Source organism: Amblyraja radiata, chromosome 3, assembly GCF_010909765.2.
Source record: "Amblyraja radiata isolate CabotCenter1 chromosome 3, sAmbRad1.1.pri, whole genome shotgun sequence".
In the NCBI taxonomy this organism is placed as follows: domain Eukaryota; kingdom Metazoa; phylum Chordata; class Chondrichthyes; order Rajiformes; family Rajidae; genus Amblyraja; species Amblyraja radiata.
The window spans coordinates 43,712,779-43,727,779 of NC_045958.1; the positions used below are offsets into that span (position 1 = coordinate 43,712,779).

At 41.6% G+C, this 15,001-nt stretch overlaps 1 protein-coding gene across 1 annotated transcript in view; it reads right to left on the reverse strand.

The window, feature by feature from the left end:
- Positions 1-15,001, reverse strand: part of LOC116970973 (hippocampus abundant transcript 1 protein-like) — a 61,093-nt gene that overhangs the window by 22,787 nt on the left and 23,305 nt on the right. The window contains exons 4-5 of the mRNA XM_033017719.1: positions 12,446-12,573; positions 11,886-12,000 (exon numbers count right to left, since the gene is read on the reverse strand). Coding sequence (XP_032873610.1) covers positions 11,886-12,000; positions 12,446-12,573 — 243 coding nt within the window. The remainder of the gene's footprint in view (positions 1-11,885; positions 12,001-12,445; positions 12,574-15,001) is intronic.

Here is a 15,001-nt window from a genome sequence, read left to right on the forward strand (position 1 = left end):
AATTATTTCACTTTGAAATATGAAGCATTAAACACAACTTTCTCTTTGTAGCATGGCAGTTTATTTTTTATAATAAAATGCAAACACAGAAAATATTAAAAAGTTTGTTTTTTTCTCTCCATTAATTTCTCTATTTTGGTATCCACAATTACCCTCGGATCACATGGGTCATAACGGAACAATGAGAAGTTGCAAATATATATCCGTAGATACGGAAGATAATGGTAGAATCCTGTATGTAATTTGTAATGTCGTGTTTTATCTGTATTTGCTTTGACAAAAACTGAACGAACTGCTATTACATTTTAAAGAATGCTTATCAAACATAACACAAGTTTTACATTCTTCTGTTCACAGATATTTTTCAAAGCAAGTTGACCAAACTGAGAAATATTCTTAAAATTCACTGGGATAGGAAATGTGTTTTTGGTCAATGGTTCTTCAATATTCCAAACGACTATTGGAAATAATTTACTTTTCCCCATCCCCAATTATTCCTCCTGAGACTATGATGATTTGAGCAGAAAACACATTTCACCTCATGGATTTCACAATGTTTTGTGCTGAACTACGTGTACTGTGCAAGGCCATGTGCTGTTCTGCATTTATTGACAAAATGATCTGTTTATTCTGTGGGTAGATGGCTCTAAAATAATTGTAACCTTGTTGTTTTTTTTTCTTTAGAACATCACATCCCGCTGCACATCACTGAATTCTGTCTTGTATGCAAGAAATCAACAATTTTCTTGATCAGATGTAAACCATCTTGTAGCAAAGGACCAAATCAGATGTGAAAAGAGGATACCAAACCCAAGGATTAAAATGAACCACTTCAGACTTTTAACATGCATCGTTTAAACCGAAAGGCAAATATTGAAGAGGATGGTGAAACCAAATTCGATCAAGTTTCATGCATTCAAAACTGGAAAGATAATACAATTGATTTGACAGAAATTGACATCATGAATATAATATCCTACAACTTGGAACCACCATAAGAGGTTAAATAAAATCAGTTGAATAGATTCAGGAAATAACAGTTGCATATTTATTGATTGAGTGCAGACATGAATGAGTTAATTGGAGGATTAGAAATCTTGGCCCATAAAAATTCTTAACTTTCTATCATTTAAAAAAAATCTGATTATTAATGGCAGATTCATACAATTTGCCATGTTAACTTTTGGAAAAGGGAAGTCTTTTAGATTACCTTGCGTGGGCCAAAGACCCATCATTTATTTATTTGCCTCTGTACTCCACAATTTGAGATTTGTAATAGAAAAAAATCATGTGGTTAAAGTGCATTGTCAGATTTTAATAAAGGCCATTTTTATACATTTTCGTTTCATCACGCAGAAATTACAGCAGTGTTTATACAATGCATTCAGAAAGTATTCAGACCCCTTCACTTTTTCCACATTTTGTTACGTTATAGTCTTATTCTAAAATGGATTAAATTCATTTTTATCATCAATCTCCACACAATACCCCAGAATAAAAAAGCGAAAACAGGTGTTCAGAAATTTTTGCAAAATAATTAAAAAGAAATAACTGAAATATCAGATTTACGTAAGTATTCAGATCCTTTACTCAGTACTTTCTTGAGGTACCTTTGGCAGCGATTACAGCCTCAAGTCTTCTTGGAGACCCGACTCGGCCCTGGAGCTGTGGCGGCGGCAGCGGCAGCAGCAGCGGTAGCGGAGACCCGACTCGGCCCCGAAGCTGTGGCGGAGGCGGCAGAGACCTGACTCGGCCCCGAAGCTGTGGCGGAGGCAGCGGCAGCGGAGACCAGACTCGGCCCTGGAGCTGTGGCAGCGGCAGCGGAGACGCGACTCGGCCTCGAAGCTGTGGCGGAGGTAGCGGCAGCGGAGACCCGACTCGGCCCCGAAGCTGTGGCGGAGGCAGCGGCAGCGGAGACCCGACTCGGCCTCGGAGCTGTGGCGGAGGCAGCGACCACCCGCGGAGTTTGAACCGTCGCCTCGGCGCAGAGGGAGAACAAAGAAGGAAGAGACAGAGACTTTAAGATTTTGCCTTCCACCACAGTGAGGAGGTGTTCGGTGAACTCACTGTGGTGGATGTTAAATTTGTGTTGATTGTGTGTTTTTGTCATTTTTTAAATTATATGAATGACTGCAGGGAAACAAAATTTTGTTCAGACCGAAAGGTCTGAATGACAATAAACAAATCTAATCTAATCTAATCTAATCTTGGGTAAGACGCTACAAGCTTGGCACACCTGTATTCGGGTAATGTCTCCCATTCTTCTCTGCAGATCCTCTCAAGCTCTCTCAGGTTGGATGGGGAGCGTCGACGCACAACTATTTTCAGGTCCCTCCAGAGATGTTCGATCAGGTTCAAGTCCGGCCTCTGGCTGGGCCACTCAAGGACATTCACAGACGTGTCACAAAGCCACTCCTGCGTTGTCTTGCCTGTCCCTTTGAGTTACTCCAGTTTTTTGTGTCTATCTTCAATGTCCAAGAAATTGCTTACAGGCACACTTTTTTCTTTCCTGTTCTCCTCCCTGCCCTTCTCCCAGGCATTGACTGTTGTATGTCTGCTAAATATGCAGCTCCACAAACATTGTTCCAAATCAGCTCTGGAGTATTAAATCTGCAGGGGTCAGCTTTAACACAACTGCACAGGTTATTTCATGGTAATGACTAAAGTGCATCTAAAGTAATCCTAATTAGACCTTAAAGTATGTGCTACCCACCCACCAGAATAACCCACAGAATCAAGTTTACAGCATGTGATGGTAATTCAATCCATGCCTGCACAATATGGAATTATTCAAGTTACATTACAGGGGGAATAAAATCAGGGATAGGCCATTCAGCTTTTCATGCCTGCTCCACCATCAAGACCACAATGATATTTCACCTCAGTACCAGTTTCCTGCACCAAAACATATTGCTCAATATCTAAAAATCAATAGGTCTTGATTACATTCAGCAAATTAACTATTACAGCCCTCTTTGTGTTCAATTCCAAATAACCATTATCCTCCGGGTGAAGAAACTTTTTTTTGAAACAGCTGATTCCACATTTTGTATCTATGATCGCTGTTCTAGACATCCAAGGTGTGGGAAACTTCCAATTCCAAATCTATCAAATGCATTATGTTTTTTTACATTTCAAAATAAAATCACCCCATTCTTCTAAACTCGAGAGCAGAATGTTTCTGTTTACTCTTTCTGCCCGTGACAAGCCCAGCATCTCCGAGACCAATCTGCTGAAACAATGGTGTCTTTCTTCATTGTGTTACTTCCACTTCTGTCTTGATCTGCAGCTTTGGAGTTGGTAGTCTCCATCTACGTAGCTTTAAACTTACCAGGGAGCTCTGCCTCTTCCATCTTCAAAGGCAGCAAGAAAAGGCAGCTAGTTCTAGATCTGTAATACCCTTCGATCAATCATTTTCTCAACTCCCCTTTAATCTCACCATTAATTAACAAGTGTTTCCTCGTTTTAATTTCACCGCATGGGAGACCCGTGTCTTTCTTTTTCACATGCTAGGCCTTGCATGACTTTTTGGACTTCCCTTCATGTTCCAATATTTTAAAGAAAACAATTTCGGCTTAGTCAGCCTCCTCCTCTAAATACAATTCTCCAGCGCTAGCAGCAATGTTTCCTGTTCCCCTCTGGCTTCATGATACCATTTACACAATGCAGTGAGTAGACAATGCTCAGTGGCCCAGCTGTCCAGGTACTTTCAGACATCTCAATTCCTTGCTGGAATTAACACCATTTATTGCGTTTCTTTTTTCTTGGTTACAAATCCATGACCTCACACTTTTCTGGATTCAATTCCATTTACATGCACACAATCACTTATTCATATCTTCCTGCAACCTAGAATTTTTTTTCTGTCAACACAACTAAATCCTCTGTTACCTTGTATTACCCACTGATAATTCTGTTTAATTACAAAATAAATTATGTTAATCAACTTGATGGTAATTTATGGTCATCTCCTTAATTGTCTTGCTAGGTATACAGTGCGTATTCAGACTCCTTCACTTTTTTCACATTTTGTTACGTTACAGCCTTATTTTAAAATTGATTAAATTCATTTTTTTTTATCATCAATCTACACACAATACCTCAGAATGAAGAAGCAAAAACAGGTGTTTAGACATTTTTGCAAAGTAATTAAAAAGAAAGAACTGAAATATCACATTTACATAAATATTTAGACTGCTATGCCACTTAAAATTGAGCTTAGGTGCATCCTGTTTCCATTGATTATCCTTGAGATGTTTCTACAACTTGATTGGAGTCCATCAGTGGTAAATTAAATTGATTGGACATGATTTGGAAAGACACACACCTGTCTATATAAAGTCCTACAGTTGACAGTGCATGTCAGAGCAAAAACCAAGCCATGAAGACGAAGGAATTGTCCGTAGACCTCCGAGACAGGGTTGTGTCGACACAGATCTAGGGAAGGGTATAAAACAATTTCTGCAGCATTGCAGGTCCCAAAGAGCACAGTGGCCTCCGTCATTCTTAAATGGATGAACTTTGGAACCACCAGGACTCTTCAGAGAGCTGGCCACCCGGCCAAACTGAACAATCGGGGGAGAAGGGCCTTTGTCAGGGAGGTGACCAAGAACCCGATGGTCATTCTGACAAAGCTTGAGTTCCTTTGTGGAGATGGGAGAAACTTACAGAAAGACAACTATATCTGCAACACTCCACCAATCAGGCCTTTATGGTAGAGTGGCCCGATGGAAGCCATTCCTCAGTAAAAGGCACATGACAGCCCGCTTGGAGTTTGCCAAAAGGCACTTAAAGGACTCTCAGACCATGAGAAACAAGATTCTCTGGTCTGATGAAACCAAGATTGAACTCTTTGGATTGAAGCCAAGCGTCACGTCAGGCACCGCTCATCACCTGGTCAATACCATACCTACGGTGAAGCATGGAGGTGGCAGCATCATGCTGTGGGGATGTTTTTCAGCGGCAGGAACTGGGGGACTAGTCAGGATTGAGGGAAAGATGCAAGAAGCAAAGTACAGAGAGATCCTTGATGAAAACCTGCTCCAGAGCGTTCTGGACCTCAGACTGGGACAGAGGTTCACCTTCCAACAGGACAACGACGCTAAGCACACAGCCACGACAACGCAGGAGTGGCTTCCTGACAAGTCTGTAAATGTCCTTGAGTGGCCGGACTTGAACCCGATCGAACTTCTCTGGAGGGACCTGAAAATAGCTGTGCATCGACGCTCCCCATCCAACCTGACAGAGCTTGAGAGGATTTGCAGAGAATGGTAGAAATTACCCAAATACAGGTGTGCCAAGCTTGTAGCGTCATACCCAAGAAGACTAGAGGCTGTAATCGCTGCCAAAGGTGCCTCAACAAAGTACTGAGTAAAGGGTATGAATACTTATGTAAATGTGATATTTCAGTTATTTCTTTTTAATTGCATTGCAAAAATTTCTAAAGACTTGTTTTCACATTTTTATTCTGGTGTAATGTGTGTAGATTGATGATAAAAAAAAAAGAATTTAATCCATTTTAGAATAAGGCTGTAACGTAACAAAATGTGGAAAAAGTGAAGGATCTCGACCCAAAACGTCACCTATTCCTTTTCTCCAGAGATGCTGCCTGTCCCGCTGTGTTACTCCAGTTTTTTGTGTATATCTGCAGTTTAAAACAGCATCTGCAGTTCCTTCCTATGCAAAATATTACTTCCTGCTTATGTGGCAAGATAACTGTGCAAGGTTGAGATGCAAAGACCATGAAGATATGAAAAAAGAATTGTACTAATAACTGGAATTATTCACAATTTATATGCCTCTTTTCAAGAGGGCTGCAGGGAAAATGCTGGGAACTATAGGCCAATTGGCTTAGCATTCTGAGGGATAGGTTATACAGGAATTTGGATGGATAAGGGCTGATTTGGGATAGTCAGCTCGGTTTTGTACGTGGGAGGTCATGCATCACAAATCTGGTTTATATTTTTGAAGACGTGGCCAAAAAGGACGATGAGGGCAGAGCTGTAGATGATGTGTACATGGATTTCATGCGAGGCATTCGACAAGGTTCCGCATGGTAGGCTGCTCTGGAAGGTTAGATCGCATGGGATCCAAGGAGAGATAGCTGAATGGAGAGCAAATTGGCACCATGAAAGGAAGCAGAGGGTGATGGTGGAAGGTTGCTTCTCGGACTGGAGGCCTGTGACTTGTGGTGTGCCTCAGGGTTTGGTGCTGGGCCTGTTAATGTTTGACATCAATGATTTGGATGAGAAACAGGGCTGTAGAGTCTATACCCAAAACACCCAACTCAGACTCCTGGATTTCTTGTGTATCCAACTCAGATCCCTAGGTATAATAATTCTAAATCTGCTATGACGACATTACACAAGATGGCATTTCATAAGAACTACATGAATCGTCAGGCTGCCTTTTAAACCTACGTCCTTAAAGTTTTGACTGCATTTAGAATATTATGTTCAGTTCTGGGAACCATGTTATAGGAAAGATATTGTCATGCTTGAAAGGGTTTAGAAAAGATTTACAAGGAAGTTGCCAGGTCTAGAGAGAGGTTGCGAGCTATAGGGAGAGGTTGAGTAGGCTGGGTCTTTATTCCATGGAGCGCAGGAGGACGAGGGGGGATCTTATAGGGGTGTACAAAATCATGAGAGGAATAGATTGGGTAGATGCAGAATCTCTTGCCCAGAGTAGGGGAATCGAGGAAATAGGTTCACGGTGAAAGGGAAAAGATTGAATAGGAATCTGAGGGGTAACCTTTTCACATAAAGGGTGGTGGGTGTATGCAACAATCTGCCAGAGGAGGTAGTTGAGGCTGGGACTATCCCATCGGTTAAGAAACAATTAGACAGGTACATGGGTCGGACAGGTTTGGAGGGATATGGCCCAAGCGCAGGCAAGTGGGACATTGTTGGCTGGTGTGGGCATTGGGCCGAGGGGCTTGTTTCCACACTGTATCACTCTATGTATCCCATGATCATTATTCACTCGTCAAAGTTACTTTACTTCGCAGGCTTAAAAATTACATGAAACAAGCAGAATAAGTAAAATCTTGTGATTGACGGATTCTTAAGAATCAGAACCACTTATACGAAAGGAATACAGGTCATTATATCTCATGTGTCCTCCTCACTACCCAGTTTCTTCCTGTATTCAATTTTGTTTTGTTTTTTTTCCCCCCCAAATAAAAAAAAGTGTTCGACTACTGACTGTTCCATGTTCCAACAACCTCCTCAAACAAATACATGTATTACGGATTCTCTCCCTATGGTCAGCTTGATATTTGAATTGGAAACCTCGTGCTAATTTCTCTCCAATGTCTTCCATGTTCCTTACTCTCGTGGCATGAAAAATCATGAATTTCAAAGCTTCCAATGTACCCATAGCATTCTCCTCTCTTTAAAAATGATAGTGTCATGCTAAATCTTCTCATCACTTCTATTATCCTGAAGAAACTGAGGTTTAAATTTTCTATATCCATAAAATAGGGCAGTCAATTAACCATAATGTCCAAAATAAATGTGATTAGCAATCAACGTGTTAATTCGTTGCCTCAACAAAACAAGTGTACTTTGTAAAATGCCAAAAGATAAAGGCTGTGTATCAATGCCATCGGATAAATCCAGGACAATAGGTTCCCTTGGGGAGAGACATGTTTATTTTGTATCTTTGATATAAACCAGCACCTGCAGTTTTACATGTTCCCTTAACTGTCATTTTCCCCCTAAACCTACCCTGTGCACCAATCCCCACAATCAAATAACCATCAATCTTCACAACCACAATATTGTGTGGCTACTAAAGCCTGCTGGCTAGAATGTTATCATGGACACAAGACCTGAGCATCATCTTCCCTCCACTCACTCTTCCTGCCCACTCCCTTCTCAGAACTTTTATAATCAGAGCTTTTATAATGTATTGATTTCATTTATGTATGTAATACAATATGATTATGTGTTGTATAATTTTAAACCTTTATTCCTGTACTCTTAAGCTTTTTATTTATAACACAAAATGCTGCTTGCCTATAATGGCTTTATTTTTCTACTTGTAACATTCAATTGCAAAAAAATATTTTCATCTTTCTTTGGCATAATTACTTCCAGTAGAACAATTATTTTCATTTCACTACACAGCCTAAGTGGAAATGGAAGGTACACAAAAAAGCTGGAGAAACTCAGTGGGTGCAGCAGCATCTATGGAGTGAAGGAAATAGACAACGTTTCGGGCCGAAACCCTTCTTCAGACTGATAGGGGGTGGCGGGGAGAAGGAAGGAAATGTGGAAATGGGTTGTCTTTCGCAATATATTAAGAACGTATGCAGTTTAAACAATTGCAGCTAACTAGCACAGCCAATTTCTTTTGCCAAAACACTGAATAGCTCTTTGGTCATGATCCTGTTACATATCAACATCAGGATGTTAGTTTATGAAATCCCTGGTTTTGTTGATACTACAGATAACTCATTCAATGGTTATAAGCTCCCTTCGTTCTAAACCTGATTCCTTGGATAATATGATTTGTAATTCCAAGTACCTTATTTTAGCCTGTGGAAATTTGCCCTTTGCTTTGGTACAAGACTGTTTCTGTAGAAATGTATTCCCTATTGGACAAAACCTCAGCTGAGGACAATATTGTAAGGAATAGAGGAGATTCAACAGTAACAACAGCCCATTAAAGCAACAATGAGATGTATATATATTTTAAAAATCATTTCAAAACTTCAAGGACAAATATATTTCAAGTGGCCATGTAGTAATCAGAAAAACTTGTTACATTGTTGGTGGTACAATGAAGTAGCAATAGAGTTTTTAATAATGCAATACACGTTCTTGCTTCAAATGAGTTCATCAGAGCTGCTATTTTCTGTCCCAACTATCAAAGAATTTGCCAAAAGATATATTGGGTCCTCTAAAAATAAAGCAAATTTACAATAGAAGGAAAAAAAAAATAGTGCAAGTTTCATAAACATCTTGTATCATCTGCAAAAATCTAAGTAGTAAAGAACCAAATTAAAAGAGGCAGAAATTCAAATATTTACCTATTTCATTCCAAAATTAAAAAGGCATTATCTGAATAGTCAAGAAAAGAAAAAGAAAAAGTGCTGGAGTAGCTCAGCGTGTCAGGCAGCAACTCTGGAGAACATGGATAGGTGACGTTTCGGGCAAGGACCTTTATTCAGGCTGATTGTGGTGAGTGGAAAGAGAGAAGGCTGGAAGAGTGGATGGGCAAGACAAAGCCTGGCAAATGATAGATGCATAGAGCTGAGGGGGGCTTTGATAGGTAGATGATTGGACAAAGGCCAGAGATGAAGAGACAAAAGTGTGAGAGACAATGATAAAAGTGCAAATTGTGAAGCCAGAGGAAGAAATAGAGTTGGAAGTAGAGGGGAGAAAATGGATGCTAGTCTTGGTGGGGCACAGGGAAGAGAGGGAGGGGGTAAAGGGGGGGTTTATTCTCCAGAGATGCTGCCTGACTCACTGATTTTCTCCAGCACCGTGTCTTTTTTGTTTTGTAAACCAGCATCTGCAGTTCATTGTATCTTATTACCTGCATGATGTTAAATTAAGAGAAGGTGCAGTGAGAGCTGGCTGTCGTCAACACCAATTGCTAAAAGCAAGTACTCAGCTGCACCAGTTTGTTCTTTTAGTGGGTGTTGGTTTTCACCACATGGTCCTGATGTTCTGATGCAGTTGTGCAGGACCATAGTGAGACCCCATCTGGAATTTTGGTCTTATACAAGCATGATCTTGTCATGGAGACAGTGAAATAAAAGATTTACTGGATTGATTCATGGAATGGTAAGGCTGGCATACGAGACGAGATTGGGTAGATTAGGCCTAAATTCACTGGGATAGAGGAATGAGGAGTTGTCAATGAAAGATATAATATTTTAACAGGGATGGAGAAATGCAGGGAGGGTATTCCAAATGGAATATGCTCAACATGTGGAATTCTCCACAAGACAATGAAGTCTAATGGTATTCAAGCAAAAAGAAGCAGAAATATGGAGAGTCGGCAGGAACAGGGCATTGAAGTGAATGATCATTGACTATTAAATTGAATGATGAAACAAACATGAAGGGATGACTAGGATGAAGAGATCAAAGGTCGCAACATTTTCTGATAATAGTTAGATGAAAGTAAGTAGTGAAGGGATATACATAGGTTGGGTGAATGGCCAAAGAGGATGCCTATTCAAGGCAGAGATGCAGCAAAACATTTTCACATGAATCTTTGGATCACTTCCTCAAAAGATGGTGAAAGCAGGCTTTGAATATTTTTAAAGGAGTTAGATAAATTTATAATTTGCGAGGGGATAGAAGGTTACTGGGGACTGATAGTAAAGTGAAGTTGAGGTGACAATCAGATCAGCCATGTTTTTATAGAATGACACAGCTAGTTCAAGAGATCAAGTAGCCTACACCTGCTTCCATTTCATTTGTGTTAAAAAGAACTTGCATTTCTGATTTTGTTAAGTTTCACCACCTAACAATGCATTACGGCCTCATATACTTTTGCAGCACTGCCACAGTTGTGCAAAACCCTATAGGGTCTCTAAAAACACAGGATATAATAGCCAGGGATTCTAGTACAATACTGGGAAGATATGATGTGACACAAGCAACAACCCACATGCTTTCTCCCAAATAATGAATGGGATATTTCAAATCTATTTGAGATGCCCTCTCAAACAGATGCAAGAGATCTTATAACTCCTGTCGCACTTCCTTGCTGCTGCGTGGAGGAATCAGCCTAAATTATGATCCACAATCATACAGCGATGGAGTCAAGAGTTATGCAGGACAAACATGTTCTTTGGCCTACCATGTCCATGCTGATATCAATTACCTAACTATACTCTTCCCACTTACAGCACCTGGTCCATGGCCTTCTAGGGACTGGCAATTCAAATGTTCATCCAAATACTTAGGCATTGTGAGAGTCTCTGTCTCAATCAGGCAGTGCATTGTAGATTTTACCCATCCTCTGGCAAAATGTTTAATTCCTCAGATTCCTTCTTTCACCTGACTCTGAACGTATGCTCTGGTGAAAGGTTTCCTACTATCAATCAACCTCAAATTTGTACACACAAGATCCCCCTCAGCTTCCACTGCATCAAAAAGATCGCAGCCTTTTCAAACTCTCTCTTGGTAACCCAAGCATCCATCTCAAGCAACATCCTGATGAACTTCCTCTGTATCCTCTCCAGTCCAATCACGTCCTTCCGATGGTATTGCAACCTGAACTGCACACGGACCTCCAGTTGTGGCCCAATCAAAGTTGTAACCGTAACTTGTCAACTCTTACATGCCATGCTAAGCCAATGAAGGAAAATAACCCATTTGGCTGCTTCACCACCTTGGCTACTTTTGCTATCACTCTCAAAGACCTGCAGACCAAGGCCTTGTATTCCTATGTACTCCAAGGCTCTACCATCCCTTATGCATGTCCAACCATTGCCCTTTCCAAAAGCTTTGAATCCCATGTCATCAGCCTGCCTATTTTACCAAATTACCGAAGTCATCCTGCAGCCCAAGACTATCTACCTCACCTTCCAAATTTTGTGTTAGCCACAAACTTTGGATCCTGACCCGAGAACAATTATCACTGAATCACAAATAGGACCTCAATAGGAGGTAGGTGTTAGAATCACAACCTTCCAGGGATTGCAAAGAGCTAGGTCATTTGTGCAGCAAAATGGAAACCAGGTTCATGGCAATATAATGTGCCACATAGTCACTCCCCAAGAACAGTCATTATAGCAAGGTTAAAACAGGTATTCTAACAAAAGGAGGGTGGGAGGGGAAAATATGAACATGGCAAGATGAACGTACAAAAGTAAAAAACAACTGTTTTTGATGTGCAGAAAAATGCAAAAAAATTCTTACTAGTCCATATGCTGTACTCCTCTCGTGGTCTTCTGTAATGTCAGCTACATATGCAAATATCACTGAAAAAGTGACAGCAAAAATTCCAGACATTGAAATAACAGCAAAATACCACCTGCAAAAACAAAAGAAAGAAAAAGCCTTGCAAACTACACCTCCAATACAAATAGACTACCTGGCAGTTTCTATCTTGGGGATTTTGTTTCTGACTCTTGAGTTAAATCCAAAATGATCACTTGAAAATACTTCTCTCCAAATGAGAAGATCTTCCATCCGGAAGATAAGGTGGTTCAAAACTGTTCATACTCCCTGTCCTGTCTCATACCAAATGCACCTTTACCTTGCAGCTTAATAATACTTTGATGTATAATACTTGGTCACATAACATTTTGAGACAATGCAAATTGGTTCACACACTAATTTATTTCATTTCTAGGATATTTATTAACCCACTTTTAATTTACATAAATAACTTAAACTGCAACCTAGGTACTTTTTTACACTTATATCCTTCCTATTAGTTCTCATACAGAACATAATACGATCATAACAACACTTACCACGGACTTGTCCTCATTAATGGAATTGGGACACATGTGAAGAACACCGTTAGTAAGAGAAATGATCTTCTCCCCCACACATCAGACAAAGCACCTATTAGTGGAGCACTCATGAATGATAAAAAACCCTAAAAAGGAGAAAGCACAGAATTATGCAAAATTTACTAGTTATACATTACTACAACCAAAGGCAATAGGCTGCTTAATCACAAACAAAACATGATGAAACTTTAATTCACACGAGCTGTCATTTCCGGTAAATTGGAGGAACAGCACCTCATATTCCGCTTGGGAGAGTCTGCATCCTGGTGGCATGAACATTGAATTCTCACAATTTTGTTAGCCCTTGCTGTCTCCTCCCCTTCCTACATCTCCCTCAGCCTTCGGGCTTCTCCTCCTCCTTTTTCCTTTCTTTCTCCCCGCCTCCCCCCACCCCCCATCAGTCTGAAGGGTCTCGACATCACCCAATCTTTCTCTCCAGAGATGCTGCCTGTCCTGCTAAGTTACTCCAGCATTTTGTGTCTGTCCCATTCAGTAGGTTGTGAAAGCCCACCAGGACATGCAAGGAAGTGAGAGGGAAGTGGACAGGCAAAGTCTGGCGAAAGATGATGGAAGGAACAAAAGAGGGAATAACTAACTCCATATCGGGTTGCGGTAAGCACAGAAGGCAGTCAGGTGGTGAAGCAGCAAGCAGATATTGCTGAAGGAGAGGAAGGATTTAGAAGAAGTATTTCAGGAGAGAAGGAAACATCCATATCTCCTGATCCACAAGCAGGATCGAAGAGGCACTTAACTCATTACATCACCTATTTCCTTCGCTCCATAGATGCTGCCTCACCCGCTGAGTTTCTCCAGCATTTTTGTCTACCTTCTAACTCATACTTTCAGTAAGTTCAGCATGTCGGGTGATTAAAATAGAATCATCATTAAAATGAAGGTAGTCTCAATGCAACATTTAAATTATTACCTTCCTTCATGCTAATAGATTGATTTCCCCCTTATCATCCCATTAGTTTCAAACCTTTTACAATTTTGACACCACCCAATGATTTTCGACACTGTTAATCTTAATAATAATAATAATAAATGTTATTTATGGGCGCCTTTCAAGAGTCTCAAGGACACCTTACAAAATTTAGCAGGTAGAGGAAAAACATGCAAGGGGAATGAAATAAATAGTAGAGACATGACTAGTACACAAAGTAAAGACAGAATACAATTCAAAACACAATATGAGGCAATTAATGCACAGATGAAAAGGGAGGGGGACGTGGGGCTAAGGATAGGCAGAGGTGAAGAGATGGGTCTTGAGGCGGGACTGGAAGATGGTGAGGGACACGGAATTGCGGATCAGTTGGGGGAGGGAGTTCCAGAGCCTGGGAGCTGCCCTGGAGAAGGCTCTGTCCCCAAAACTGCGGAGGTTGGACTTGTGGATGGAGAGGAGACCGGCTGATGTGGATCTGAAGGACCGTGAGGGTTGGTAGGGGGAGAGGAGGTCAGTGAGATATGGGGGGGGGCCAGATGGTGGAGGGCTTTGTAGGTGAGGATCAGGATTTTGTAGGTGATCCGGTGGGAGATGGGAAGCCAGTGAAGTTGTTTGAGGACTGGAGTGATGTGATGCCAGGATTTGGTGTGGGTGATGAGTCGGGCGGCTGCGTTCTGGACCAGTTGGAGTCGGTTGATGTAGGTGGAGCTGATGCCAAGGAGAAGTGAGTTGCAATAGTCCAGTCGGGAGGAGATGAAGGCATGGATGAGTCTTTCAGCAGCGGGAGGTGTGAGAGAGGGTCTGAGTTTGGCGATGTTGCGGAGATGAACGAAGGAGGTTTTAATGACATGGCGGATGTGAGGCTCAAGGGAGGGTGGAATCAAAGATCACACCAAGGTTGCGGGCCTGGGGAGATGGGGAGACAGTGGTGCCGTCGATGGTGAGAGTGGGGTTATTGATTTTGCTGAGTGTGGCTTTGGAGCCTATGAGGAGGAATTCTGTCTTATCGCTGTTGAGTTTGAGGAAGTTATGTTGCATCCAGGTTTTTATAGCTGGCAAACAGGAGTTGATATGGGAGAGGGGGGGGGGGGGGTTGTGGGGGGATTTGGTGCCGAGGTAGATCTGGGTGTCATCGGCGTAACAGTGGAAGTCCAGGTTGAAGTGGCAGAGTATCTGACCAAGGGGGAGGATGTAGATGATGAAGAGGAGGGGGCCGAGTACGGAGCCTTGGGGAACGCCTTGAGTGACTGTGGCTGTAGCAGAGATGTGGTTGTGGAGAGAGATGAAGTGGGATCTGTTGGAAAGGTAGGAACGGAGCCAGCTGAGTGCAGAGCCTTCAATGCCGAGGTCTTTGAGTCTGGTGAGCAGGACGTTATGGTTCACTGTATCGAAGGCTGCGCTCAGGTCGAGGAGGATGAGGATGTTGAGGGAACCAGTGTCAGCAGAGGTGAGGAGGTCGTTGAGGACTTTGAGGAGAGCAGTTTCTGTGCTATGGAGGGGGCGAAAGCCAGATGCCTGGGGATCTGTGCCTGGGGATCACAGTGCAATGTATAATAGTGCTGATTCTAACA